The following is a 26414-nucleotide window of genomic DNA, read 5'->3' on the forward strand; positions in this document are numbered from 1 at the left end:
GGATAAGTTATGGCAGGAAAAAAGAGGGAGCATAAATGTATTAATTCAAGGATTACGTGGAGTGAAGTAAAAGTTGGATGTGAAAAGTAGATTATAGTAAGCGTATATGCACCTGGAGAAGAGTGTGTAGAGGAGAGAGAGTTTACTTGGAGACAGTTCTGGGGGTCAGCGCACTCGCGGCCCAGTTTTGGGAATTGTTGAGTGTGTGTGGGGGGATTTTTGAACCAAGTGTGAGAGTACTTGTGGTTGGGGATTTCAATGCCAAAGTGGGTAAAAATGTTGTGGAGGGAGTAGTAGGTAAATTTGGGGTGCCAGGGGTAAATGAAAATGGGGAGCCTTTAGTTGAGCTGTGTAGAAAGAGGTTCGGTAATAAGTAATACATATTTTATGAAAAAGATGATAAATAAATATACAAGGTATGATATAACACGTAATGAAAGTGGTTTGTTAGATTATATATTGGTGGATAAAAGGTTGATGGGTAGGCTTCAACATGTATATGTTTACAGAGGGGCAACTGATATACCGAATCATTATTTAGTTGTAGCTACAGTTAGAGTAAGAGGTAGATGGGACGAAAGGAAAATGGCAACAAGTAAGAGAGAGGTGAAAGTGTATAAACTAAAAGAGGAAAAAGTGCAGGTGAGATATAAGCAACTATTGGCAGAAAGGTAGGCTGGTGCAAGTATGAGAAGTGGGGGGGGTTGAAGAGGGTTGGAATAGTTTCAGAAATGCAGTATTAGAATGTGGGGCAGAGGTATGTGGCTATAGGAGGGTGGGGGCAGGAGGAAAAAGGAGTGATTGGTGCAATAATGAAGTAAAGGGTATGATAAAGGAGAAAAAAGGTAGCTTATGAGAGATTTTTAAAAAGCAGAAGTGTTATAAGAAGAGCAGAGTATATGGAGAGGAAAAGAAAGGTGAAGAAAGTGGTGAGTGTAAAAGGAGAGCAGATGATAGAGTGGGAGAGGCACTGTCAAGAAATTTTGATGAAAATAAGAAAAAATTTTGGTGAGAAACGAGCTAAGAAAGCCTAGAGAACGAATGGATTTGTCAGTTAAAAATAAAGTAGGGGAGTTAGTAGATGGGGAGATAGAGGTATTGGGTAGATGGCAGGAATATTTTGAGGAACTTTTAAATGTCGACGAAGAAAGGAAGGCGGTAATTTCATGCACTGGCCAGGAAGGTATAACATCTTTTAGGAATGAAGAGCAGCAGTATGTGAGTGTGGGGGAGGTGCGTGAGGCATTACGTAGAATGAAATGGGGTAAAGCAGCTGGAACTGACGGGATCATGACAGAAATGTTGAAAGCAGGGGGGGATATAGTGTTGGAGTGGTTGGTGTTTTTGTTGAATAAATGTATGAAAGAGGGGATGGTACCTTAGGATTGGCAGAGAGCATGTATAAAAGGAAAGGGGACAAAAGAGATTGTAAAAATTATAGAGGAATAAGTTTACTGAGTATATCAGGAAAAAATGTATGGTAGGGTTATTACTGAAAGAATTAGAGGCAAGACAGAATGAAGGATTGCAGATGAGCAAGGAGGTTTTAGAGTGGGTAGGTGGATGTGTAGATCAAGTGTTTACATTGAAGCATATATGTGAACAGTATTTAGATAAAGGTAGGGAATTTTCATTGCATTTATGGAGTTAGAAAAGGCATATGATAGAGTGGATAGGGGAGCAATGTGGCAGATGTTGCAAGTATATGGAATAGGTAGTAAGTTACTAAATGCTGTAGAGTTTTTTTGAGGATAGTGAGGCTCAGGTTAGGGTGTGTAGAAGAGAGGGAGACTACTTCCCGGTAAAGATGAGTCTTAGACAGGGATGTGTGATGCCACCATGGTTGTTTAATATATTTATAGATGGGGTTGTAAAAGAAGTAAATGCTAGTGTTGGGGAGAGGGGTGGGATTAAATTATGGGGAATCAAGTACAGAATGGGAATTGACACAGTTACTTTTTGTTGATGATGACTGTGCTTAAGGGAGATTCTAAAGAAAAGTTGCAAAGGTTAGTGGATGAGTTCGGGAGTGTGTGTAAATGTAGAAAGTTGAAAGTGAACATAGAAGAGGGTAAGGTGATGAGGGTATCAAATGATTTAGATAAAGAAAAATTGGATATGAAATTGGAGAGGAGTATGGAAGAAGTGAATGTTTTCAGATATTTGGGAGTTGACGTGTCAGTGGATGAATGTACGAAAGATGAGGTTAACCACACAATTGATGAAGGACAAAAGGCGAGTGGTGCACTGAGGTATATGTGGAGACAAAAAACATTATCTATGGAGGCAAAGAAAGGAATGAATGAAAGTATAGTGGTACCAACACTCTAATATGGGTGTGAAGCTTGGGTTGTAAATGTTGCAGCGAGGAGGCGGTGGAGATGTCCTGTCTAAGGGCAATGTGTGGTGTAAATATTATGCAGAGAATTTGAAGTGTGGAAATTAGGAGAAGGTGTGGAGTTAATAAAAGTATTAGTCAGAGGGATGAAGAGGGGTTGTTGAGGTGGTTTGGTCACTTAGAGACAACGGATCAAAGTAGAATGACATGGAGAGCGTATAAATCTGTAGGGGAAGGAAGATGAGGTAGGGGTTGTCCTTGAAAAGGTTGGAGGGAGGGGGTAAAGGTGGTTTTGTGGGCAAGGGGCTTTGACTTCCAGCAAGCATGCATGAGCATGTTAGATAGGAGTGAATGGAGACAAATGGTATTTGGGACCTGACGAGCTGTTGGAATGTGAGCAGGATAATATTTAGTGAAGGGATTCAGGGAAACCAGTTTTTTTTGTATAGCCAGACTTGAATAATGGAAATGGGAAGTACAATGCCTGCACTTTAAAGGAGGGGGTTCGGGATACTGGCAGTTTGGAAGGATATGCTGTGTACTTTTATACGTACATGCTTCTATTGGCAGTTTACAGGGATATGTTGTGTATCTTTATACGTATATGCTTCTAAGCTGCTGTGTTCTGAGCACCTCTGCAAAAACAGTGATTATGTGTGAGTGAGGTGAAAGAGTTGAATGATGATGAAAGTATTTTCTTTTTGGGGATTTTCTTTCTTTTCAGGTCACCCTGCCTCGGTGTGAGACGGCCAACTTGTTAAAAAGAAAAACAAAAATAATAATATATATATATATTTTGTAGGTAGTACGTTGGTAGACAGCAATCGCCCAGGGAGGTACTACCATCCTGCCAAGTGAGTGTAAAACGAAAGCCTGTACCCTCTGGACCCTATTTGGAAATTGGCACCTTTTGAAATTTGTGTGAAATTGGCAAAATTGCTAAATTCTGACCACTGTATTGGATAGTTCAAATTGGTAAATGGGTGGTTTATTGTACTCATTCAATAGAAAAAATGGAGTTCTAGCGAAATAGTTATGATTTTTGTCAACTAGTACACTGGAATTAGCCGAAAATAGGTCTCAAAGTGGGCAAAATCGCCTATGCGTAAACATCATCGAGACCACTAACTTCGCAAGAGCATAATTCCATAAGTTTTCCATCAAATTTCATACTTTTGGTGTCATTTTTTTTTTTTTTTAATTAAATTTAGGCGACCCTGAGAACAAGTCTGGGAGAAGGCCTGGGGACCCTGAAAGGGTTAACAGGAAAACAAATTTTAGACTCTTTAAAAGATGGAAATCTCTGTGCAATAAATTAGCACTGGCTTGCACTTTAAATCTGCTGCAACTACACAGAGAAGCAAAGTGAAGTGATCCTTAGCTGCCTTGAAACTGGCTGTACTTTTTCTTGCTTGCTGATTTATGTTCTTGATAGCATACACTACCAAGATAACCCAGTTAAGTCAGAATTAAACACTTGAAGAGAACGGCATCCATTCCCAGAAATAATTTTCATGAAGTCAGCATGGAAATTTCCCAAACCCAGTGTGGCACAGGGGTACCATGAGTACAATACAAGAACACTATTGACATTCGAGAGCCACAACTATTTAACAGATACAAGAAATACTGCTGGAACAGGTTTAAAAGTCTTCAAGAGGAACCTATCCCTATCTCCTACTGCCAGATTAATGTGGCTGTCATGAATGTGGGCCAGGAGGTCACCAACAGGAGCAGCATGGCTGACCAGACAGAGCAAAAACGCCTGGGCCTGGCTGCAAAAGTAGAAAGACGAGAAATCAATCTCGTGTGCCACAAGTATAGCAACATGATCAGCTGATGCACTCGCCACTAGACCTTATGCTATGATGCTAATTGCACTTTTAAACCACTGAGCATTAACGCTGTTGTGAAGGCTCTTTGTACGATGAGTTTTGTGCCTTATCAACATTAAGTAGATCACCCTTTATTTTCCTACCAATTCACACAGTAACATTTGCCTTATTTAGTTGCACTGAGCACATTAACATTCTTTTCATTACATCACAATATGCACACGCACTTATTTTCGTGTCACTGTCTCTAACTGTAAGGATGGTGGATTCTCTCCAACCAAAAATGTGGGGAGTCTGTACAACACACATGCCACTTCACACCATATCTTCCATTTCTACTTTCTTGGGTATCAAGGCTTCATGCCTTTTTTTTTTTTTTAACATTCAGCATCCCAGTTTTATTATTAGTTGTCATGGTTAATATCCAAAGATGAGTTGGGCTGATTAAATACATACCTTAGACCCAACTTGGGTGAGTGGTAGCAAAATCCTTAGCACAGACAACCAAGGTTTTGTAAACAACAAAAAAGACAATACTGTGACTGGTTTTGTAACGGTTTCCAGGTTTGCTGAGCATATTATCAAGGCTTTCTCGTTTTGTAAGAGGGATTACTGTGCTAAATACTAAAATTTACGTAATTATCATTTTGCTACAGCAAAATACCCCTCTACATAACTTTTCAACAGATGTGCAAAGTACAGTAGACTGTTGGATAATATGTGATCTGTTAACTTGTTTTAACTCCAACATGGTTACAAGATTGCATCACATTTTCAGTGAATGCAGCAAAAAATCAGTTTACACAATGAAGTACATATAGATGAAAATGTGGCACTGCTATGTTTTTCCTTGTCTTACAGTGAGCCTCAAAGCCAGTGCATTGTTTTATTGGCTAGTGGGTGGGAGCATGTGAGATAGTAAGGACAGGGTACTGGATGAAGAAGTTACAGTGAGTGAAGATCTGAGCCAAAGGGTGAGAGTAGCCTGCTGGTGCATGATGCCACTCCCATCCCATGTTCCTATCACCCGATGTATGTCCCATCGTATGTCCCATGTAGCACTACAGCATTTCATCTGATAGGCACTGGTGTAAGGATGGGTACTAGCAGGTGGGTGAGGATATATGGGCAAGGATATGAAGGTGAGGCCAAGTGTTTGGGATGGGGGTTGGAGGTGGGTGCTAGCATAGGGAAGGGAGTATGGGTGAAGGTCAACTGTGAAAGATGGGCGATGGGGAGGGGGGGCGGCTGATGATGGACAAATGTTTTGGTCCACAGCTGTCCCACCCTCCAACTATGGGGGAAGAGGATGAAGGCATGCAGGTGAAGGATGAGTGAAGATGGATGAGGGCTAGAATGTATGGGAAGAGGGAAGTAAAAAAAAATAAGCAGGGGTGTAAAAAAAATATGGGCAAAGGGGTGTAAATAAAATGTGCCCACATACCCTTACTGCACGCTCAGCAACCTCACCCATTCTGCCAACAACCCTGACCCATACCACCTACCCCTACAATTCTCCCACAACCACTTTCACACACACCATTAAAACCTACAACCTACCCCACACCACTCCCCACAGCCCCACTCGGAACACATACTAACATGTCATCTACACACCTAATCACAACCACCCACCACCCTCATTACTGCCCACACCACCAACCGTACACTCACCCCACCCCCACATAGGGCCACCAACAGTGCCACCCATACAGTAACCATGTAACCATCACACTGTCTAGTTGCTTCCAGCCTCCAGCTCCTGCCCCTCCTTCCCCATTCAGTCTCCACCTCCAGCAATAGCAGTTCCCCAATCCCCATTCATCAGTCCCCACTCCAACTGCTCTAACCCCTCCAGTGTATACCAAAACCACTAACCCCTTCTTTATAACCCCCATACAGTTGATGAATGAGACTTGTGCAACATTTGGATTGCACTAGTGTACCATTCATCATTTTACTGGTTTTCTAAACCACTTATAACCCCTAAATAGCTGCAATGAGTAGCACATCCAAACAAAAAGGTACCTCTGGCTGCAGGATTGTTGACTGATACACATCACTACATCAACCTACAATTAATTACATTATCATTTTTTATGCAATTTACAGACGAATAAAAATTAGGCTAACTGTTTTGTTTTGCAGGGGTCTAATGAATGTAACCCTATTTTCCCGCATGTTCTACAGTTATGTTTACTCTTTTTTTCATACACGCCATTTTTGGCAATGTAACTACCGTGTTATCCAATGGTCAACTGTATCTCTTACAAGAGCCAATTCTGGCGGAACTCTTCAGTGAATGATTTGAGACCTAATTCAAAAACGACTTAAAACATGTGAAGGCTACTAGAGTAGGTTTAATACACATCCAATATTTTAGGAATGCTTATTTGCAAAAGGAATGAAAGTTAGTTACAAGACAGACAGAATGTAACATTTATTCCAACTTACACTTTGTTTGCCAACTTTCTTGATAGAATAAATACCAAGGACAGTCACACGATTACCAGGCACCACACGTTCACAAAGTGATCTGAAAATAAAATTTACATTAAAAAAAAAATCACCATTTTCTAAGTACATTTTGTCGAAGAAAAAGATCATCTACAAATCAAATACAGTATATTAGTGTAATCAAAAACTAGTGAAATACTGTACACTTACAATATTTATAACACTACAGGAGCACTGCAATAGGCCTACTGGCCCATACTAGGTAGATTATTTCATTCGTCCAAAAATACTACTTTCCTATTTTATTAACACATTGGAAGTTTCCCACCAAGGCAGTGCAGCCCGAAAAAGAAAAACTTTCATCATCACTCACTCCATCACTGTCTTGCCAGAGGCATGCCTACACCAGTTATAAAACTACAACGTAATTACCCCTCCTTCAGAGTGCAGACACTGCACTTCATCTCCAGGAATCAAGTCTGGCCTGCCGGTTTACCTGAATCCCTTCATAAATGTTAGCTTGCTTACATTCCAACAGCACATCAAGCCCAAAAAAACATTTGTCTCCATTTGCTCCTGTCTAACACGCTCATGCAAGCTTGCTGGAAGTCCAAACCACTCGCACACGAAACATCCTTTACCCCCTCCCTCCAACCTTTCCTAGGCAGACCCTTACCCTGCCTTCCCTCCACTACAGATCTGTATACTCTCCAAGTCATTCTATTTTGTTCCATCCTCTATACAGGTCCAAACCATCTCAATAACCCTTACTCAGCCCTCTGGATTATAGCACCGAATATCATTCAGTAACACCTGCCTAACTCTAAGGCCTCATTCAATGTTTGAATCCGCATTCATTACGAAGTCACAAGCATCTTCTACTTTCGCAATTAATGTTGATTAGTTCATCCAATTCAAAGATAGTAGGTTGGTAGACAGCAACCGCCCAGGGAGGTACTGCCGTCCTGCCAAGTGAGTGTAAGACAAAAGCCTGTAATTGTTTTACACGATGGTAGGATTGCTGGCGTCTCTTCTTGTCTCAAACGTGCAAGATTTCAGGTACGTCTTGCTACTTCTATTTACACTTAGGCACACTACACATGCATGTACAAGCGTATATATTACATATCCCTCTGGGTTTCCTTCTATTATCTTACTAGTTCTTTTTCTTGCTTATTTCCTATTATCTCCGAAGGGAAGTGGAACAGAATTCTTCCTCCTCCGTAAGCTGTGTATGTCGTAAGAGGCGACTAATATGCCAGGAGCAAGGAGCTAGTCACCCCTTCTCTATATATTACTTAAGTTAAAAAGAGAAACCATATTGGTAGACAGCAACCACCCAGGGAAGTACTACCGTCCTGCCAGATGACTGTGAAACAGAAACCTTTAACTGTTTTACATGATGGTAGGATTGCTGGTGTCTTTTTCTGTCTCATAAACACGCTAGATAACAGGGATATCTTGCTACTCCTACTTACACTTTGGTCACACTTCAGACATGAACATGTATATATATATATATATATATATATATAGATGTATGTGTAAATGCAGTGTAAATGTATGTGTAAATGTATGGTAAATGCAGCAGCGAGGAGACGGTTGGAGGCAGTGGAGATGTCCTGTCTAAGGGCAATGTGTGGTGTAAATATTATGCAGAAAATTCGGAGTGTGGAAATTAGGAGAAGGTGTGGAGTTAATAAAAGCATTAGTCAGAGGGCAGAAGAGGGGTTGTTGAGGTGGTTTGGTCATTTAGAGAGAATGGATCAAAGTAGAATGACATGGAAAGCATATAAATCTATAGTGGAAGGAAAGAGGGGTAGGGGTCGTCCTCGAAAGGGTTGGAAAGAGGGGGTAAAGGAGGTTTTGTGGGCGAGGGGCTTGGACTTCCAGCAAGCGTGCATGAGCGTGTTAGATAGGAGTGAATGGAGACGAATGATACTTGGGACCTGACGATCTGTTGGAGCGTGAGCAGGGAAATATTTAGTGAAGGGATTCAGGGAAACCGGTTATTTTCTTATAGTCGGACTTGAGTCCTGGAAATGGGAAGTACAATGCCTGCACTTTAAAGGAGGGGTTTGGGATATTGGCAGTTTGGAGGGATATGTTGTGTATCTTTATACGTATATGCTTCTAAACTGTTGTATTCTGAGCACCTCTGCAAAAGCAGTGATAATGTGTGAGTGTGGTGAAAGTGTTGAATGATGATGAAAGTATTTTCTTTTTGGGGATTTTTTCTTTTTTGGGTCACCCTGCCTCGGTGGGAGACGACCAACTTGTTGAAAAAAAAAAAAAAAATATATATATATATATACAGTGGACCCCCGCATAACGATGGCATCACATAGCGATTATTTCGCATACCGCTTACTTTAATTGCAAAAATTTTGCCTCACATACCGCTTAAAAACCCGCTTACCGATTTTCGTCCGAGACGCGTCCAATGTGCGGCCTGAGCCACGCTCACATGTTCCGCCGGTGGCATTGTTTACCAGCCAGCCTCCGCAGTAACATCCAAGCATACAATCGGAATATTTCGTATTATTACAGTGTTTTCGGTGCTTTTTCTGGAAAATAAGTGACCATGGGCCCCAAGAAAGCTTCTAGTGCCAACCCTACAGCAATAAGGGTGAGAATTACAATAGAGATGAAGAAAAAGATCATTGATAAGTATGAAAGTGGAGTGCATGTCTCCGAGCTGGCCAGGTTGTATAATAAACCCCAATCAACCATCGCTACTATTGGTGGTACAGCTGCTGCTGCTGCTGCACTGTCAGCTGCTGCTGCTGCTGCTGCACTGTCAGCTGCTGCTGCTGCTGTAGCACCGTTGTTGGTGTGGCTTATTGAGAATACCAAGAAACAATTAACCCCAGAGGACTTGCCACCCAGGATAACCCAAAAAAGTCAGTGTCATCGAAGACTGTCTAACTTATTTCCATTGGGGTCCTTAATCTTGTCTCCCAGGATGCAACCCACACCAGTCGACTAACACCCAGGTGAACAGGGAAAAATGCCTGGAACTAGTGCTCATATTGGTGAATTTAAAGCCAGCAAAGGTTGGTTTGAGAGATTTAAGAATCGTAGTGGCATACACAGTGTGATAAGGCCTGTTCTGGAAGAAAATGCCAAACAGGACCTACAGTACTCAGGAGGAAAAGGCACTCCCAGGACACAGTGTCTCATCAGTCATTGCTGCATCTTCAATAAAGGTAAGTGTCATTTATTCTTCATTTAGTAGACTAGTACATGCACAATATATACTGTGCATGTACTAATCTACTATTGTGCATGTATCCTTCTCTTTGTGTGTGGGAAAATGTATATTTCATGTGGTAAAATTTTTTTTTTCATACTTTTGGGTGTCTTGCACGGATTAATTTTATTTCCATTATTTCTTATGGGGAAAATTCATTCACATAACGATTATTTCGCATAACAATTACCCCTCTTGCACGGATTAAAATCGTTAACCGGGGGTCCACTGTATATATATATATATATATATATTTATGTATATTATATATTATATTTTTTTTTTTTTTTTTTTTTTCAACAAGTCGGCCGTCTCCCACCGAGGCAGGGTGACCCAAAAAAGAAAGAAAATCCCCAAAAAGAAAATACTTTCATCATCATTCAACACTTTCACCACACTTGCACATTATCACTGTTTTTGCAGAGGTGCTCAGAATACAACAGTCTAGAAGCATACACATATAAAGATACACAACATATCCCTCCAAACTGCCAATATCCCAAACCCCTCCTTTAAAGTGCAGGCATTGTACTTCCCATTTCCAGGACTCAAGTCCGACTATATGAAAATAACCGGTTTCCCTGAATCCCTTCACTAAATATTACCCTGCTCACACTCCAACAGATCGTCAGGTCCCAAGTACCATTCGTCTCCATTCACTCCTATCTAACACGCTCACGCACGCTTGCTGGAAGTCCAAGCCCCTTACCCACAAAACCTCCTTTACCCCCTCTCTCCAACCCTTTCGAGGACGACCCCTACCCCGCCTTCCTTCCCCTATAGATTTATATGCTTTCCATGTCATTCTACTTTGATCCATTCTCTCTAAATGACCAAACCACCTCAACAACCCTTCTTCTGCCCTCTGACTAATACTTTTATTAACTCCACACCTTCTCCTAATTTCCACACTCCGAATTTTCTGCATAATATTTACACCACACATTGCCCTTAAACAGGACATCTCCACTGCCTCCAACCGTCTCCTCGCTGCTGCATTTACCACCCAAGCTTCACACCCATATAAGAGTGTTGGTACTACTATACTTTCATACATTCCCTTCTTTGCCTCCATAGATAACGTTTTTTGACTCCACATATACCTCAACGCACCACTCACCTTTTTTCCCTCATCAATTCTATGATTAACCTCATCCTTCATAAATCCATCCGCCGACACGTCAACTCCCAAGTATCTGAAAACATTCACTTCTTCCATACCCCTCCTCCCCAATTTGATATCCAATTTTTCTTTATCTAAATCATTTGACACCCTCATCACCTTACTCTTTTCTATGTTCACTTTCAACTTTCTACCTTTACACACATTCCCAAACTCATCCACTAACCTTTGCAATTTTTCTTTAGAATCTCCCATAAGCACAGTATCATCAGCAAAAAGTAACTGTGTCAATTCCCATTTTGAATTTGATTCCCCATAATTTAATCCCACCCCTCTCCCAAACACCCTAGCATTTACTTCCTTAACAACCCCATCTATAAATATATTAAACAACCATGGTGACATTACACATCCCTGTCTAAGACCTACTTTCACCGGGAAATAGTCTCCCTCTCTTCTACACACCCTAACCTGAGCCTCACTATCTTCATAAAAACTCTTTACAGCATTTAATAACTTACCACCTATTCCATATACTTGCAACATCTGCCACATTGCTCCTCTATCCACTATCATATGCCTTTTCTAAATCCATAAATGCAATAAAAACTTCCCTACCTTTATCTAAATACTGTTCACATATATGCTTCAATGTAAACACTTGATCTACACATCCCCTACCCACTCTGAAACCTCCTTGCTCATCCGCAATCCTACATTCTGTCTTACCTCTAATTCTTTCAATTATAACCCTACCGTACACTTTTCCTGGTATACTCAGTAAGCTTATTCCTCTATAATTTTTACAGTCTCTTTTGTCCCCTTTCCCTTTATATAAAGGGACTATACATGCTCTCTGCCAATCCCTAGGTACCTTCCCCTCTTTCATACATTTATTGAACAAAAGTACCAACCACTCCAACACTATATCCCCCCCTGCTTTTAACATTTCTGTCATGATCCCATCAGTACCAGCTGCTTTACCCCCTTTCATTTTACGTAATGCCTCACGTACCTCCCCCACACTTACATTCTGCTCTTCTTCACTCCTAAAAGATGGTATACCTCCCTGACCAGTGCATGAAATTACTGCCTCTGTTTCTTCCTTAACATTTAAAAGTTCCTCAAAATATTCTCGCCATCTACCTAATACCTCCATCTCCCCATCTACTAACTCCCCTACTCTGTTTTTAACTGACAAATCCATATTTTCCCTTGGCTTTCTTAACTTGTTTAACTCACTCCAAAATTTTTTCTTATTTTCATTAAAATTTCTTGACAGTGCCTCTCCCACTCTATCATCTGCTCTCCTTTTGCACTCTCTCACCACTCTCTTTACCTTTCTTTTACTCTCCATATATTCTGCTCTTCTTATAACACTTCTGCTTTGTAAAAACCTCTCATAAGCTACCTTTTTCTCTTTTATCACACCCTTTACTTCATCATTCCACCAATCACTCCTCTTTCCTCCTGCACCCACCCTCCTATAACCACAAACTTCTGCCCCACATTCTAATACTGCATTTTTAAAACTATTCCAACCCTCTTCAACCCCCCCATTACTCATCTTTGCACTATCCCACCTTTCTGCCAATAGTCGCTTATATCTCGCCCGAACTTCCTCCTCCCTTAGTTTATACACTTTCACCTCCCTCTTACTTGTTGTTGCCACCTTCCTCTTTTCCCATCTACCTCTTACTCTAACTGTAGCTACAACTAAATAATGATCCGATATATCAGTTGCCCCTCTATAAACATGTACATCCTGGAGCCTACCCATCAACCTTTTATCCACCAATACATAATCTAATAAACTACTTTCATTACGTGCTACATCATACCTTGTATATTTATTTATCCTCTTTTTCATAAAATATGTATTACTTATTACCAAATTTCTTTCTACACAGCTCAATTAAAGGCTCCCCATTTACATTTACCCCTGGCACCCCAAATTTACCTACTACTCCCTCCATAACATTTTTACCCACTTTAGCATTGAAATCTCCAACCACCATTACTCTCACACTTGATTCAAAACTCCCCACGCATTCACTCAACATTTCCCAAAATCTCTCTCTCTCCTCTACACTTCTCTCTTCTCCAGGTGCATACACGCTTATTATAACCCACTTTTCACATCCAATCTTTATTTTACTCCACATAATCCTTGAATTAATACATTTATAGTCCCTCTTTTCCTGCCATAGCTTATCCTTCAACATTATTGCTACTCCTTCTTTAGCTCTAACTCTATTTGAAACCCCTGACCTAATCCCATTTATTCCTCTCCACTGAAACTCTCCCACCCCCTTCAGCTTTGTTTCACTTAAAGCCAGGACATCCAGCTTCTTCTCATTCATAACATCCACAATCATCTCTTTCTTATCATCTGCACAACATCCACGCACATTCAGACTTCCCACTTTGACAATTTTCTTCTTCTTATTCTTTTTAGTAATCTTTACAGGAAAAGGGGTTACTAGCCCATTGTTCCCGGCATTTTAGTTGACTTTTACAACACGCATGGCTTACGGAGGAAAGATTCTTATTCCACTTCCCCATGGATATAAAAGGAAAATTAATAAGACCAAGAACTATTAAGATAAAATCAAAGAAAACTCAGATGAGTGTGTATGAATAAATGTGTATATGTATGTGTAGTGTGACCTAAGTGTAAGTAGAAGTAGCAAGACGTACCTGTAATCTTGCATATTTATGAGACAGACAAAAGACATCAGCAATCCTACCATCATGTAAAACAATTACAGGCTTTCGTTTTACACTCACTTGGCAGGACGGTAGTACCTCCCTGGGTGGTTGCTGTCTACCAACCTACTATATATATATATATATATATATTTTTATTTATTATCACACCGGCCGATTCCCACCAAGGCAGGGTGGCCCGAAAAAGAAAAACTTTCACCATCATTCACTCCATCACTGTCTTGCCAGAAGGGTGCTTTACACTACAGTTTTTAAACTGCAACATTAACACCCCTCCTTCAGAGTGCAGGCACTGTACTTCCCATCTCCAGGACTCAAGTCCGGCCTGCCGGTTTCCCTGAATCCCTTCATAAATGTTACTTTGCTCACACTCCAACAGCACGTCAAGTATTAAAAACCATTTGTCTCCATTCACTCCTATCAAACACGCTCACGCATGCCTGCTGGAAGTCCAAGCCCCTCGCACACAAAACCTCCTTTACCCCCTCCCTCCAACCCTTCCTAGGCCGACCCCTACCCCGCCTTCCTTCCACTACAGACTGATACACTCTTGAAGTCATTCTGTTTCGCTCCATTCTCTCTACATGTCCGAACCACCTCAACAACCCTTCCTCAGCCCTCTGGACAACAGTTTTGGTAATCCCACACCTCCTCCTAACTTCCAAACTACGAATTCTCTGCATTATATTCACACCACACATTGCCCTCAGACATGACATCTCCACTGCCTCCAGCCTTCTCCTCGCTGCAACATTCATCACCCATGCTTCACACCCATATAAGAGCGTTGGTAAAACTATACTCTCATACATTCCCCTCTTTGCCTCCAAGGACAAAGTTCTTTGTCTCCACAGACTCCTAAGTGCACCACTCACTCTTTTTCCCTCATCAATTCTATGATTCACCTCATCTTTCATAGACCCATCCGCTGACACGTCCACTCCCAAATATCTGAATACGTTCACCTCCTCCATACTCTCTCCCTCCAATCTGATATTCAATCTTTCATCACCTAATCTTTTTGTTATCCTCATAACCTTACTCTTTCCTGTATTCACCTTTAATTTTCTTCTTTTGCACACCCTACCAAATTCATCCACCAATCTCTGCAACTTCTCTTCAGAATCTCCCAAGAGCACAGTGTCATCAGCAAAGAGCAGCTGTGACAACTCCCACTTTGTGTGTGATTCTTTATCTTTTAACTCCACGCCTCTTGCCAAGACCCTCGCATTTACTTCTCTTACAACCCCATCTATAAATATATTAAACAACCACGGTGACATCACACATCCTTGTCTAAGGCCTACTTTTACTGGGAAAAAATTTCCTTCTTTCCTACATACTCTAACTTGAGCCTCACTATCCTCGTAAAAACTCTTCACTGCTTTCAGTAACCTACCTCCTACACCATACACTTGCAACATCTGCCACATTGCCCCCCTATCCACCCTGTCATACGCCTTTTCCAAATCCATAAATGCCACAAAGACCTCTTTAGCCTTATCTAAATACTGTTCACTTATATGTTTCACTGTAAACACCTGGTCCACACACCCCCTACCTTTCCTAAAGCCTCCTTGTTCATCTGCTATCCTATTCTCCGTCTTACTCTTAATTCTTTCAATTATAACTCTACCATACACTTTACCAGGTACACTCAACAGACTTATCCCCCTATAATTTTTGCACTCTCTTTTATCCCCTTTGCCTTTATACAAAGGAACTATGCATGCTCTCTGCCAATCCCTAGGTACCTTACCCTCTTCCATACATTTATTAAATAATTGCACCAACCACTCCAAAACTATATCCCCACCTGCTTTTAACATTTCTATCTTTATCCCATCAATCCCGGCTGCCTTACCCCCTTTCATTTTACCTACTGCCTCACGAACTTCCCCCACACTCACAACTGGCTCTTCCTCACTCATACAAGATGTTATTCCTCCTTGCCCTATACACGAAATCACAGCTTCCCTATCTTCATCAACATTTAACAATTCCTCAAAATATTCCTTCCATCTTCCCAATACCTCTAACTCTCCATTTAATAACTCTCCTCTCCTATTTTTAACTGACAAATCCATTTGTTCTCTAGGCTTTCTTAACTTGTTAATCTCACTCCAAAACTTTTTCTTATTTTCAACGAAATTTGTTGATAACATCTCACCCACTCTCTCATTTGCTCTCTTTTTACATTGCTTCACCACTCTCTTAACTTCTCTCTTTTTCTCCATATACTCTTCCCTCCTTGCATCACTTCTACTTTGTAAAAACTTCTCATATGCTAACTTTTTCTCCCTTACTACTCTCTTTACATCATCATTCCACCAATCGCTCCTCTTCCCTCCTGCACCCACTTTCCTGTAACCACAAACTTCTGCTGAACACTCTAACACTACATTTTTAAACCTACCCCATACCTCTTCGACCCCATTGCCTATGCTCTCATTAGCCCATCTATCCTCCAATAGCTGTTTATATCTTACCCTAACTGCCTCCTCTTTTAGTTTATAAACCTTCACCTCTCTCTTCCCTGATGCTTCTATTCTCCTTGTATCCCATCTACCTTTTACTCTCAGTGTAGCTACAACTAGAAAGTGATCTGATATATCTGTGGCCCCTCTATAAACATGTACATCCTGAAGTCTACTCAACAGTCTTTTATCTATCAATACATAATCCAACAAACTACAGTCATTTCGCCCTACATCATATCGTGTATACTTATTTATCCTCTTTTTCTTAAAATATGTATTACCTATAACTAAACCCCTTTCTATACAAAGTTCAATCAAAGGGCTCCCATTATCATTTACACCTGGCACCCCAAACTTACCTACCACACCCTCTCTAAAAGTTTCTCCTACTTTAGCATTCAAGTCCCCTACCACAATTACTCTCTCACTTGGTTCAAAGGCTCCTATACATTCACTTAACATCTCCCAAAATCTCTCTCTCTCCTCTGCATTCCTCTCTTCTCCAGGTGCATACACGCTTATTATGACCCACTTCTCGCATCCAACCTTTACTTTAATCCACATAATTCTTGAATTTACACATTCATATTCTCTTTTCTCCTTCCATAACTGATCATTTAACATTACTGCTACCCCTTCCTTTGCTCTAACTCTCTCAGATACTCCAGATTTAATCCCATTTATTTCCCCCCACTGAAACTCTCCTACCCCCTTCAGCTTTGTTTCGCTTAGGGCCAGGACATCCAACTTCTTTTCATTCATAACATCAGCAATCATCTGTTTCTTGTCATCCGCACTACATCCACGCACATTTAAGCAACCCAGTTTTATAAAGTTTTTCTTCTTCTCTTTTTTAGTAATTGTATACAGGAGAAGGGGTTACTAGCCCATTGCTCCCGGCATTTTAGTCGCCTCATACGACACGCATGGCTTACGGAGGAAAGATTCTTTTCCACTTCCCCATGGACAATAGAAGAAATAAAAAAGAACAAGAGCTATTTAGAAAAAGGAGAAAAACCTAGATGTATGTATATATATATATGCATGTGCGTGTCTGTGAAGTGTGACCAAAGTGTAAGTAGGAGTAGCAAGATATCCCTGTTATCTTAGCGTGTTTATGAGACAGAAAAAGAAACCAGCAATCCTACCATCATGCAAAACAGTTACAGGTTTTTGTTTCACAGTCATCTGGCAGGACGGTAGTACTTCCCTGGGTGGTTGCTGTCTACCAACCTACTACCTATATATCTATATACCTATATATCTATATATATATATATATATATATATACATACATATATACATATATATATACATAATATATATATATATATATATATATATAGTAATACATATTTTATGAAAAAGAGGATAAATAAATATACAAGGTATGACGTAGCACGTAATGAAAGTAGTTTGTTAGATTATGTATTGGTGGACAAAAGGTTGATGGGTAGGCTCCAGGATGTACATGTTTATAGAGGGGCAACTGATAAATCGGATCATTATTTAGTTGTAGCTACAGTTAGAGTAAGAGGTAGATGGGAAAAGAGGAAGGTGGCAACAACAAGTAAGAGGGAGGTGAAAGTGTATAAACTAAGGGAGGAGGAAGTTCGGGCGAGATATAAGCGACTATTGGCAGAAAGGTGGGCTAGTGCAAAGATGAGTAGTGGGGGGGTTGAAGAGGGTTGGAATAGTTTTAAAAATGCAGTATTAGAATGTGGGGCAGAAGTTTGTGGTTATAGGAGGGTGGGGGCAGGAGGAAAGAGGAGTGATTGGTGGAATGATGAAGTAAAGGGTGTGATAAAAGAAAAAAAGGAAGCTTACGAGAGGTTTTTACAAAGCAGAAGTGTTATAAGAAGAGCAGAGTATATGGAGAGTAAAAGAAAGGTGAAGAGAGTGGTGAGAGAGTGCAAAAGGAGAGCAGATGAAAGAGTGGGAGAGGCACTGTCAAGAAATTTTAATGAAAATAAGAAAAAATTTTGGAGTGAGTTAAACAAGTTAAGAAAGCCTAGGGAAAGTATGGATTTGTCAGTTAAAAACAGAGTAGGGGAGTTAGTAGATGGGGAGAGGGAGGTATTAGGTAGATGGCGAGAATATTTTGAGGAACTTTTAAATGTTGAGGAAGAAAGGGAGGCGGTAATTTCATGCACTGGCCAGGGAGGTATACCATCTTTTAGGAGTGAAGAAGAGCAGAATGTAAGTGTGGTGGAGGTACGTGAGGCATTACGTAGAATGAAAGGGGGTAAAGCAGCTGGAACTGATGGGATCATGACAAATGTTAAAAGCAGGGGGGGATATAGTGTTGGAGTGGTTGGTACTTTTGTTTAATAAATGTATGAAAGAGGAGAAGGTACCTAGGGATTGGCGGAGAGCATGTATAGTCCCTTTATATAAAGGGAAAGGGGACAAAAGAGATTGTAAAAATTATAGAGGAATAAGTTTACAGAGTAAACCAGGAAAAGTATACGGTAGGGTTATAATTGAAAGAATTAGAGGTAAGACAGAATGTAGAATTGCGGATGAGCAAGGAGGCTTCAGAGTGGGTAGGGGATGTGTAGATCAAGTGTTTACATTGAAGCATATATGTGAACAGTATTTACATAAAGGTAGGGAAGTTTTTATTGCATTTATGGATTTAGAAAAGGCATATGATAGAGTGGATAGAGGAGCAATGTGGCAGATGTTGCAAGTACAGTGGACCCCCGGTTAACGAAATTTTTTCACTCCAGAAGTATGTTCAGGTGCCAGTACTGACCGAATTTGTTCCCATAAGAAATATTGTGAAGTAGATTAGTCCATTTCAGACCCCCAAACATACACGAACAAACGCACTTACATAAATACACTTACATAATTGGTCGCATTCAGAGGTAATCGTTATGCGGGGGTCCACTGTATATGGAATAGGTGGTAAGTTACTAAATGCTGTAAAGAGCTTTTATGAGGATAGCGAGGCTAAGGTTAGGGTGTGTAGAAGAGAGGGAGAATACTTCCCAGTAAAAGTAGGTCTTAGACAGGGATGTGTAATGTCACCATGGTTGTTTAATATATTTATAGATGGGGTTGTAAAAGAAGTAAATGCTAGGGTGCTCGGGAGAGGGGTGGGATTAAATTATGGGGAATCAAATTCAAAATGGGAATTGACATAGTTACTTTTTGCTGATGATACTGTGCTTATGGGAGATTCTAAAGAAAAATTGCAAAGGTTAGTGGATGAGTTTCAGAATGTGTGTAAAGGTAGAAAGTTGAAAGTGAACACAGAAAAGAGTAAGGTGATGAGGGTGTCAAATGATTTAGATAAAGAAAAATTGGATATCAAATTGGGGAGGAGGAGTATGGAAGAAGTGAATGTTTTCAGATACTTGGGAGTTGACGTGTCGGAGGATGGATTTATGAAGGATGAGGTTAATCATAGAATTGACGAGGGAAAAAAGGTGAGTGGTGCGTTGAAGTATATGTGGAGTCAAAAAACGTTATCTATGGAGGCAAAGAAGGGAATGTATGAAAGTATAGTAGTACCAACACTCTTATATGGATGTGAAGCTTGGGTGGTAAATGCAGCAGTGAGGAGATGGTTGGAGGCAGTGGAGATGTCCTGTCTAAGGGCAATGTGTGGTGTAAATATTATGCAGAAAATTCGAAGTGTGGAAATTAGGAGAAGGTGTGGAGTTAATAAAAGTATTAGTCAAGAGGGCAGAAGAGGGGATGTTAAGGTGGTTTGGTCATTTAGAGAGAATGGATCAAAGTAGAATGACATGGAAAGCATATAAATCTATAGGGGAAGGAAGGAGGGGTAGGGGTCGTCCTCGAAAAGGTTGGAAAGAGGGGGTAAAGGCGGTTTTGTGGGCGAGGGGCTTGGACTTCCAGCAAGCATGCATGAGCGTGTTAGATAGGAGTGAATGGAGACGAATGATACTTGGGACCTGACGATCTGTTGGAGCGTGAGCAGGGTAATATTTAGTGAAGGGATTCAGGGAAACCGGTTATTTTCATATAATCGGACTTGAGTCCTGGAAATGGGAAGTACAATGCCTGCACTTTAACCCTTCATCGCGCAAGGGGTCCGAAAATTTGAAATTCGAACTGAACTCCCTATGGTGGATAGAGTAACTCAATACAAGGTCACTGATCCCATATAAATTGATTTCTGATGGTTAGTTTTCGAGCAATTGCCAATCTCCGAAGACCGAAAATATTAGGCCGCCCCCGACAAAGTGATTAAAAAATTCTATGTTGCAAACTTGCAATTGTTAATAAAACACACCAAAACAATTTTTTAAATTTAATATACAAACAGACAATATAAAAAACATAAATGGAACTTTTATCAAAACATTTTTTAATTGTTACAAAAATATGAAAAGGAAGCAAATATCAACAATGCCAAATGGCAAAGTGATGCAAGTTTCAATCCCTATATTCCTGAGATTCATTTGGAAGACCAATGATTCTATATTGCTAATTGGCAAGATGGAAGTCTGTGAAACAATTTCTATCAGTCTTTATGCACAGATTTACTTTGCATACACTACAGACGAATGACGATGTTACCGTTTTTTTCGAGGTGCTGCAATACTTGCAAGTAAACGGCCTTTGCCCTGCCATTGGGAAGTGCATTAGACTAAGGTCTTTCCTAACACTGTCATCAGGCATTTCTGTACGTGTTCCCCTCCCAGGTTTCACTATGCCAACACCATTGGAAGTACATGGTGAATTAGTTGGTGAAGGTCTTGGAGTTGTTCTTAGGCTGCTCCCTCTAAGGTTTTGTCCTTTAGACCTTGCAATTTCAGAGATAGAATTCCTGAAATACTTCAGTTGCATACACTTTTGCTTTATTGCTCGAGAATCACGGCAATAAAGCACCCATGCATTCACAACAGCAAGATCAATAATATAGGCAAATAGCCGCATGTACCAACGTTTTGATTTCATTGGTGTTTTGTAGAGATGCACCAACATGTTGCTTTTGTCAATACCTCCCATGTTTGCATTATAGTTCTTGATGACTGCAGGGCACGATATTTTCTCTTTCCTCTTTGTACCCTTGTTATATCTCTCAACAAGACTCATGGGCTCGACCCCAATATCAGTTGTCACTAAAGTCACAACTTTGGTGTCCTTCCATCGTACAACAAGGACACCATCATTGTTGTTGAAGCAAAAATTGCCCCTGACCACACTGTTTTCTTCCATTTGTTTGATAGGCACCAGATGTGGCTTACCACATCTATTGTCACGTACTGTTCCAGTGTATCTGCAGTTATACTTATCTCTTAGTAGCTTGACCAAAGGCATACTTGAAAAGAAATTGTCAGCATAGATTGCTGATGTGTTTGTCTTGTTCATAGTTTGTGCAAGTACCAGAACAATCTTTGTACTTATTGGAAGTTTAGATTCTTCCTGTGGCAGCTGTATGGGATGTGTGTCAAAAGTTGTTGTGCCTTGATACATGAGTATATCATGTATGAGTCCATCTTGACTTGCACGACAAAAAAGTTTGAAACCCCACTTATCTGGTTTTGTTTTGATGTACTGCCTTAGGTTTCCAGCAGTTTTACCCTTGAAACCAACCATGACTTCATCAATAGATTGCTTGGGTGTAGCTGGAATTTTCAAGCAAGCATTAGTTAGTTCAGTGTAAAGAGGCCTTACTTTGTAGAATCTGTCATTATCCTTTTTTGTGTTGTCATTGAAATGAATATGACTTCTAAGGTACCTAAACCTCTTAGACGCCATGCTATCTGCAACCTGTTGGCTCCTAAAACCAGCTTTCCAATAATCTTCGAGGGATGGTAGTGAATTAATACCCATGAACAACAAAATACCTATGAACCTCATGATCTCTTCAGAATCTGTTGAAAAAGTACTATTTACGTCTTGTTGCCTTGTATACAAATTTGTTTGATATGCTATGTTATCTATCATGGCTGGAGTAACGAACATACGAAAATACTCATATGGAGACCTAATTGCAAGAGGCTTTTCATGTTCATATGCCGGCAAAGGATCATTTTCAATGTCATCTACGATCCACTCAGATGAAACTTGAAGAGCAATATTCTCATGGATCTCTTCCTCATCCGGGTATTCCTCAATCCTAAAAGTTTTCTTTTTCCTCATTACTTTCTGCTTTTTGGCTGGCCTTTCTTCCCTTTCTTCCTCATCATCAGTTGACATCTCTGCATCCTGTGCATCCGGTGGCAAGTATTCATCACCACTATCCAGCAATTCTGGTTCGTCTACCTCTGGTTCTGAGTCACTGTCTTCAGAAACGCAGATATACCTCGACCTGCTGGTCGACTGCTCCCCATAAAACAGCCTCTCATGGAACTGGAAGGACAATAGAAACCTCCTGTATAAATCCAGACCACTACAGAGTTCATATATGCAATTGAAAATTTTTTATAAATATTTATTTGACTAAAATTGGACATTCCCGGAAACTCGCGCAATACCGAAATAATTCGGACTAAAATGCTTGCACTTTTTTCAACTGCATGCTACACTCATATTATGCTTCACACGGACTTTAGGTATATATCAAAATATGCCTAAACTATTCATGTAAGCACTAAACACAACAATCAGTACTTACCGACATTGTAGAATATATAATCCAAGAGTAGATTAGCAAGGGTGGAGGGAAAAATGCGCGTGTGTTCGAAGCCAAGCCGCTAGTGTTTATATTTTGATCTCTCAACCAATGGGAAGGCGGCAGAAGCGAACTGTACTTAGCTGAAGAGACTCAGGGAAGGCTTGTGATTGGTTGGAACTAAAGAACGGGAAGCTGGCCGCGCGGGGCGCGAAGTATGACACGCGCCAAAAACACGTAATCAATACCGAATTTTTTCAGCCAAGATCGACAAAGGGTTAAAGGAGGGGTTTGGGATATTGGCAGTTTGGAGGGATATGTTGTGTATCTATACGTATATGCTTCTAAACTGTTGTATTCTGAGCACCTCTGCAAAAGCAGTGATAGTGTGTGAGTGTGGTGAAAGTGTTGAATGATGATTAAAGTATTTTCTTTTTTGGGGACTTTCTTTCTTTTTTGGGTCACCCTGCCTCGGTGGGAGGCGGCCGACTTGTTGAGAGAGAGAGAGAGAGAGAGAGAGAGAGAGAGAGATATCTAAAGAGCGGTTTCTCCAAAACCCTTATGGTTTTTATGGTTTTAGAGTGCTATGTTTTGGCAAGCTTTCATTCTGATTACATTTCATACCTTAGACCAGCAGTTATGTCACAGAGCATTTATATACTTTAACCTTAACTATTCTACCACATTCTAAAATATGCATTATCTGAAGTCTGCTCAAAATGCATTGCAGAATTAGACTTTTACATACATGACAAGCATCAATATTCTACTGTATAATTTTTATCATCTTGGGAACTAAACATGCATTTATTTGTTGTCTGTTTATAGCATTACCGTTACAAACCTGTCAACGTAAAGCTGGAGGTGACGGGGCATTTCTCCTTGTGGCAGATTCTCAGGAACTTCCTGAAGCTTCAGCACTTGGTAGTCAACACACACACACTTGTCAGGCACAATGAAGAAGGGATCAAGAGGACATTTTGGTCGTCCAGCCTGTTCCCTGGTAGTAGAATACTTTTATGTGCTTTTGTACTATACAGTTTACTCATAATAAGCCCACCAAAAGCTTCATTGACAATTTTGTGAGATGAGAAATATGTATATAGAGCATGTTCAGTGTCATTACTTACGTATTGCATTTTCTAGGGAGCTGATAGCCTTCAAGACCAGGCTTAACAGGAATGTTAGTTAAGGTAGTTTGACAGGACCGGCACTGTACTGTTAGAACTAAGGCTTTAGCCTTCACCCCTGAGGCAGCCACCACAATACCTGCTACTTTGACAAGTCGACTAACTTCATCAGACTGGAAAAGAAGAAAAATCAGTTACTGCATGTAATGAGCCAAAACAAAAGTTGGAGTTGCATTCACAGGGTTATATCTTTTATATGTTAAAACATTTGTGGAAAAACTTATCCTACTTACACTTTGGTCACACTTCACAGACACGCACATGCATATATATATATATACATACATCTAGGTTTTTCTCCTTTTTCTAAATAGCTCTTGTTCTTTTTTATTTCTTCTATTGTCCATGGGGAAGTGGAAAAAGAATCTTTCCTCCGTAAGCCATGCGTGTCGTATGAGGCGACTAAAATGCCGGGAGCAATGGGCTAGTAACCCCTTCTCCTGTATACATTTACTAAAAAAGAGAAGAAGAAAAACTTTATAAAACTGGGTTGCTTAAATGTGCGTGGATGTAGTGCGGATGACAAGAAACAGATGATTGCTGATGTTATGAATGAAAAGAAGTTGGATGTCCTGGCCCTAAGCGAAACAAAGCTGAAGGGGGTAGGAGAGTTTCAGTGGGGGGAAATAAATGGGATTAAATCTGGAGTATCTGAGAGAGTTAGAGCAAAGGAAGGGGTAGCAGTAATGTTAAATGATCAGTTATGGAAGGAGAAAAGAGAATATGAATGTGTAAATTCAAGAATTATGTGGATTAAAGTAAAGGTTGGATGCGAGAAGTGGGTTATAATAAGCGTGTATGCACCTGGAGAAGAGAGGAATGCAGAGGAGAGAGAGAGATTTTGGGAGATGTTAAGTGAATGTATAGGAGCCTTTGAACCAAGTGAGAGAGTAATTGTGGTAGGGGACCTGAATGCTAAAGTAGGAGAAACTTTTAGAGAGGGTGTGGTAGGTAAGTTTGGGGTGCCAGGTGTAAATGATAATGGGAGCCCTTTGATTGAACTTTGTATAGAAAGGGGTTTAGTTATAGGTAATACATATTTTAAGAAAAAGAGGATAAATAAGTATACACGATATGATGTAGGGCGAAATGACAGTAGTTTGTTGGATTATGTATTGGTAGATAAAAGACTGTTGAGTAGACTTCAGGATGTACATGTTTATAGAGGGGCCACAGATATATCAGATCACTTTCTAGTTGTAGCTACACTGAGAGTAAAAGGTAGATGGGATACAAGGAGAATAGAAGCATCAGGGAAGAGAGAGGTGAAGGTTTATAAACTAAAAGAGGAGGCAGTTAGGGTAAGATATAAACAGCTATTGGAGGATAGATGGGCTAATGAGAGCATAGGCAATGGGGTCGAAGAGGTATGGGGTAGGTTTAAAAATGTAGTGTTAGAGTGTTCAGCAGAAGTTTGTGGTTACAGGAAAGTGGGTGCAGGAGGGAAGAGGAGCGATTGGTGGAATGATGATGTAAAGAGAGTAGTAAGGGAGAAAAAGTTAGCATATGAGAAGTTTTTACAAAGTAGAAGTGATGCAAGGAGGGAAGAGTATATGGAGAAAAAGAGAGAGGTTAAGAGAGTGGTGAAGCAATGTAAAAAGAGAGCAAATGAGAGAGTGGGTGAGATGTTATCAACAAATTTTGTTGAAAATAAGAAAAAGTTTTGGAGTGAGATTAACAAGTTAAGAAAGCCTAGAGAACAAATGGATTTGTCAGTTAAAAATAGGAGAGGAGAGTTATTAAATGGAGAGTTAGAGGTATTGGGAAGATGGAGGGAATATTTTGAGGAATTGTTAAATGTTGATGAAGATAGGGAAGCTGTGATTTCGTGTATAGGGCAAGGAGGAATAACATCTTGTAGGAGTGAGGAAGAGCCAGTTGTGAGTGTGGGGGAAGTTCGTGAGGCAGTAGGTAAAATGAAAGGGGGTAAGGCAGCCGGGATTGATGGGATAAAGATAGAAATGTTAAAAGCAGGTGGGGATATAGTTTTGGAGTGGTTGGTGCAATTATTTAATAAATGTATGGAAGAGGGTAAGGTACCTAGGGATTGGCAGAGAGCATGCATAGTTCCTTTGTATAAAGGCAAAGGGGATAAAAGAGAGTGCAAAAATTATAGGGGGATAAGTCTGTTGAGTCAGCCGCCCAGGGAGGTACTACCGTCCTGCCAAGTGAGTGTAAAACGAAAGCCTGTAATTGTTTTACATGATGGTAGGATTGCTGGTGTCCTTTTTTCTGTCTCATGAACATGCAAGATTTCAGGTACGTCTTGCTACTTCTACTTACATTTAGGTCACACTACACATACATGTACAAGCACATATATACGCACCCCTCTGGGTTTTCTTCTATTTTCTTTCTAGTTCTTATTCTTGTTTATTTCCTCTTATCTCCATGGGGAAGTGGAACAGAATT

General features: G+C 40.4%; 1 protein-coding gene across 1 annotated transcript in view; it reads right to left on the reverse strand.

Annotated features, from left to right (window-relative positions):
* Positions 1–26414, reverse strand: part of Mcm5 (Minichromosome maintenance 5) — an 80764-nt gene that overhangs the window by 40489 nt on the left and 13861 nt on the right. The window contains exons 4-6 of the mRNA XM_053772716.2: positions 23943–24115; positions 23657–23812; positions 6628–6709 (exon numbers count right to left, since the gene is read on the reverse strand). Coding sequence (XP_053628691.2) covers positions 6628–6709; positions 23657–23812; positions 23943–24115 — 411 coding nt within the window. The remainder of the gene's footprint in view (positions 1–6627; positions 6710–23656; positions 23813–23942; positions 24116–26414) is intronic.

Source organism: Cherax quadricarinatus, chromosome 9, assembly GCF_038502225.1.
Source record: "Cherax quadricarinatus isolate ZL_2023a chromosome 9, ASM3850222v1, whole genome shotgun sequence".
Classification (NCBI taxonomy): Eukaryota; Metazoa; Arthropoda; class Malacostraca; order Decapoda; family Parastacidae; genus Cherax; species Cherax quadricarinatus.